Raw genomic sequence first — 2,777 nt, 5'->3', positions numbered from 1 at the left:
GTCACTGGGGGTCACCGGGGGTCTCCAAGGGTCTCTGTGGTCACCGGACCGGGAGGTCACCGGGGTCTCCAGAGGTCACCGGGGGTCTCCGGGGTCTCCAGAGGTCACCGGGGTGCTCTGGGGGTCTCTGGGCTCTCCGGGGCTCTCTGTGGTCTCTGTGGTCACCGGGGGTCTCCGGGGTCTCTGGAGTTCACCGGGGGTCACCGGGGGTCTCCGTGGTCATCGGGGGTCTCCATGGTCTCCGTGGTCACCGGGGGTCTCCGAGGGTCTCCGTGGTCACCGGGGCTCTCCGGGGCTCTCCGTGGTCTCCGTGGTCACCGGGGGTCTCTGGGGGTCTCCGGGGCTCTCCGGGGCTCTCTGTGGTCACCGGGGCTCTCTGGGGTCTCCGTGGTCACCGGGGGTCTCCGGGGGTCTCCGGGGCTCTCCCCGCAGAGCTCCCCGCCCCCGCTGTGCGCCGCCGGCCGCACGCCGGACCTGGAGGCGCTGCTGTCGGTCATCGACGGCGCCGAGGCGTTCGTGGACGCGGCGGTGATGAGCTACGTGCCGGCCACGGAGTTCTCGAGGCCGCGGCGCTTCTGGCCGGCCGTGGACGAGCGGCTGCGGCGCGCCGCCGTGGAGCGCGGCGTGCGCCTGCGGCTGCTGGCCGGCTGCTGGCCCCACAGCCGCGCCGAGATGTTCCCCTTCCTGCGCTCGCTGGCCGCGCTCGCCGACAACCGCACCGGCTACGGCGTGCAGGTGGTGGGTGCCGCCGCGCCGGGGGGGGACGGTGACATCGGGGGTGGCGGTGCCATCATGGGGGTGACAATGCTGTTGTCGTGGGGGTGGCAGTGGCATCAGAGGGGTGGCAGTGCCATCGGGGGTGGCGGTGCCATTGTGGGGGTGACAATGCTGTTGTCATGGCGGTGACAATGCCATCAGAGGGGTGGCAGTGCCATCGTGGGGGTGACAGTGCCATTAGAGGGGTGACAATGCCATCGTGGGGGTGGCAATGCCATCATTGGGGTGGCAGTGCCATCAGAGGGGTGACAATGGTGTTGTCATGGGGGTGACAATGCCATCAGAGGGGTGGCAGTGCCATCGTGGGGGTGGCGGTGCCATTGGGGGTGACAGTGCCATCATGGGGGTGGCAGTGCCATGAGAGGGGTGACAATGCTGTTGTCATGTGGGGGACAATGCCATCATGGGGGTGACAGTGCCATCAGAGGGGCGGCGGTGCCATTGTGGGGGTGGCACTGCCATGAGAGGGGTGACAATGCTGTTGTCATGTGGGGGACAATGCCATCATGGGGGTGACAGTGCCATCAGAGGGGCGGCGGTGCCATTGTGGGGGTGGCACTGCCATGAGAGGGGTGACAATGCTGTTGTCATGTGGGGGACAATGCCATCATGGGGGTGACAGTGCCATCAGAGGGGCGGCGGTGCCATTGTGGGGGTGGCACTGCCATGAGAGGGGTGACAATGCTGTTGTCATGTGGGTGACAATGCCATCATGGGGGTGACAGTGCCATCAGAGGGGTGGCGGTGCCATTGTGGGGGTGGCACTGCCATGAGAGGGGTGACAATGCTGTTGTCATGGGGGTGACAGCCCCCTCAGGGGTGTGACAATCCCCTCTAGGTGGGTGACAGACCCCACAGGGTGGGTGACAGTCCCCTCGGGGGGTGACAATCCACTTGGGGTGGTGACAATGACTTGGGGGTGGGTGACAGACCCCACAGGATGGTGACAATCCCCCGTGTCCCCCAGCGGCTGTTCCTGGTGCCGGCCAGCGCGGCGCAGAGCCGCAGGGTGGTGACAATCACTTCGGGGTGGTGACAGTCCCCTCGGGGTGGTGACAGACCCCTCAGGGTGGGTGACAGACCCCACAGGATGGTGACAATCCCCCGTGTCCCCCAGCGGCTGTTCCTGGTGCCGGCCAGCGCGGCGCAGAGCCGCATCCCCTTCGCGCGCGTCAGCCACACCAAGTACATGGTGACCGACAAGGCCGCCTACGTGGGTGAGCGCGGGCCACGGGGGGATTTGGGGCTGGTTTGGGGAGTAGCGCGGTCTTTTGGGCTGGTTTGGGGTCTTTTGGGGTGGTTTGGGGCATTTCGGGGGTGTTTCGGGGGGGACTTGGAGGTTTTTTGGCACGTTGTAGGACGTTTTGGAGAGTTTTGGGGGGTGTTTTGGGGGTATTTTGGGGCGTTTTGGGGGTGTTTTGGTGTGTTTGGGGGTATTTTTGGGGGTGTTTTGGCACGTTGTAGGACGTTTTGGAGAGTTTTGGTGTGTTTTGGGGGTATTTTGGGGGTGTTTTGGTGTGTTTGGGGGTATTTTTGGGGGTGTTTTGGCACATTATGGGGCATTTTGGAGAGTTTTAGTGTGTTTTGGGGGTATTTTGGGGCGTTTTGGGGGTGTTTTCAGGTGTTTTGGGGGCATTTAAGGGGTAGTTTGGGGGAATTTATTTTTGGGGTGTTTTGGGGGTGTTTTGGCACATTATGGGGCATTTTGGAGAGTTTTAGTGTGTTTTGGGGGTATTTTGGGGCGTTTTGGGGGTGTTTTCAGGTGTTTTGGGGGCATTTCAGGGGTAGTTTGGGGGAATTTTGGGGACATTTGGGGTATTTTGTGGTGTTCTTAGGGTATTTCAGAGCAATTTTGGGGTGATTTGGGGCATTTTGGGGGTACTTTTGGGGTATATTGGAACATTTCGGAGCATTTAGGAGCGGTTGGGTTTATTTTGGTGCACTTTTGTGACATCTTGGTGCATTTTAGAGCATTGGGTGCACTTTGGGGTGCATTTGGG

General features: G+C 62.2%; 1 protein-coding gene across 1 annotated transcript; it reads left to right on the top strand.

The window, feature by feature from the left end:
- Nucleotides 1-234: 234 nt before the first annotated feature.
- Nucleotides 235-2,026, top strand: LOC121333010 (5'-3' exonuclease PLD3-like; the record flags this gene model as incomplete). The annotated part of the gene is made up of 2 exons (XM_041399020.1): nt 235-738; nt 1,895-2,026. Coding segments are annotated over exons 1-2 (636 nt in total), but the record flags the coding sequence as incomplete, so codon positions are not given.
- Between the last annotated feature and the right edge of the window lie 751 nt (nt 2,027-2,777).

Source organism: Onychostruthus taczanowskii, unplaced genomic scaffold (assembly GCF_017590055.1).
Source record: "Onychostruthus taczanowskii isolate IOZ18803 unplaced genomic scaffold, ASM1759005v1 scaffold1511, whole genome shotgun sequence".
Classification (NCBI taxonomy): domain Eukaryota; kingdom Metazoa; phylum Chordata; class Aves; order Passeriformes; family Passeridae; genus Onychostruthus; species Onychostruthus taczanowskii.
The sequence above is the reverse complement of the archived record's forward strand: the minus strand, read 5'-3'. Positions and strand labels throughout refer to the sequence as shown.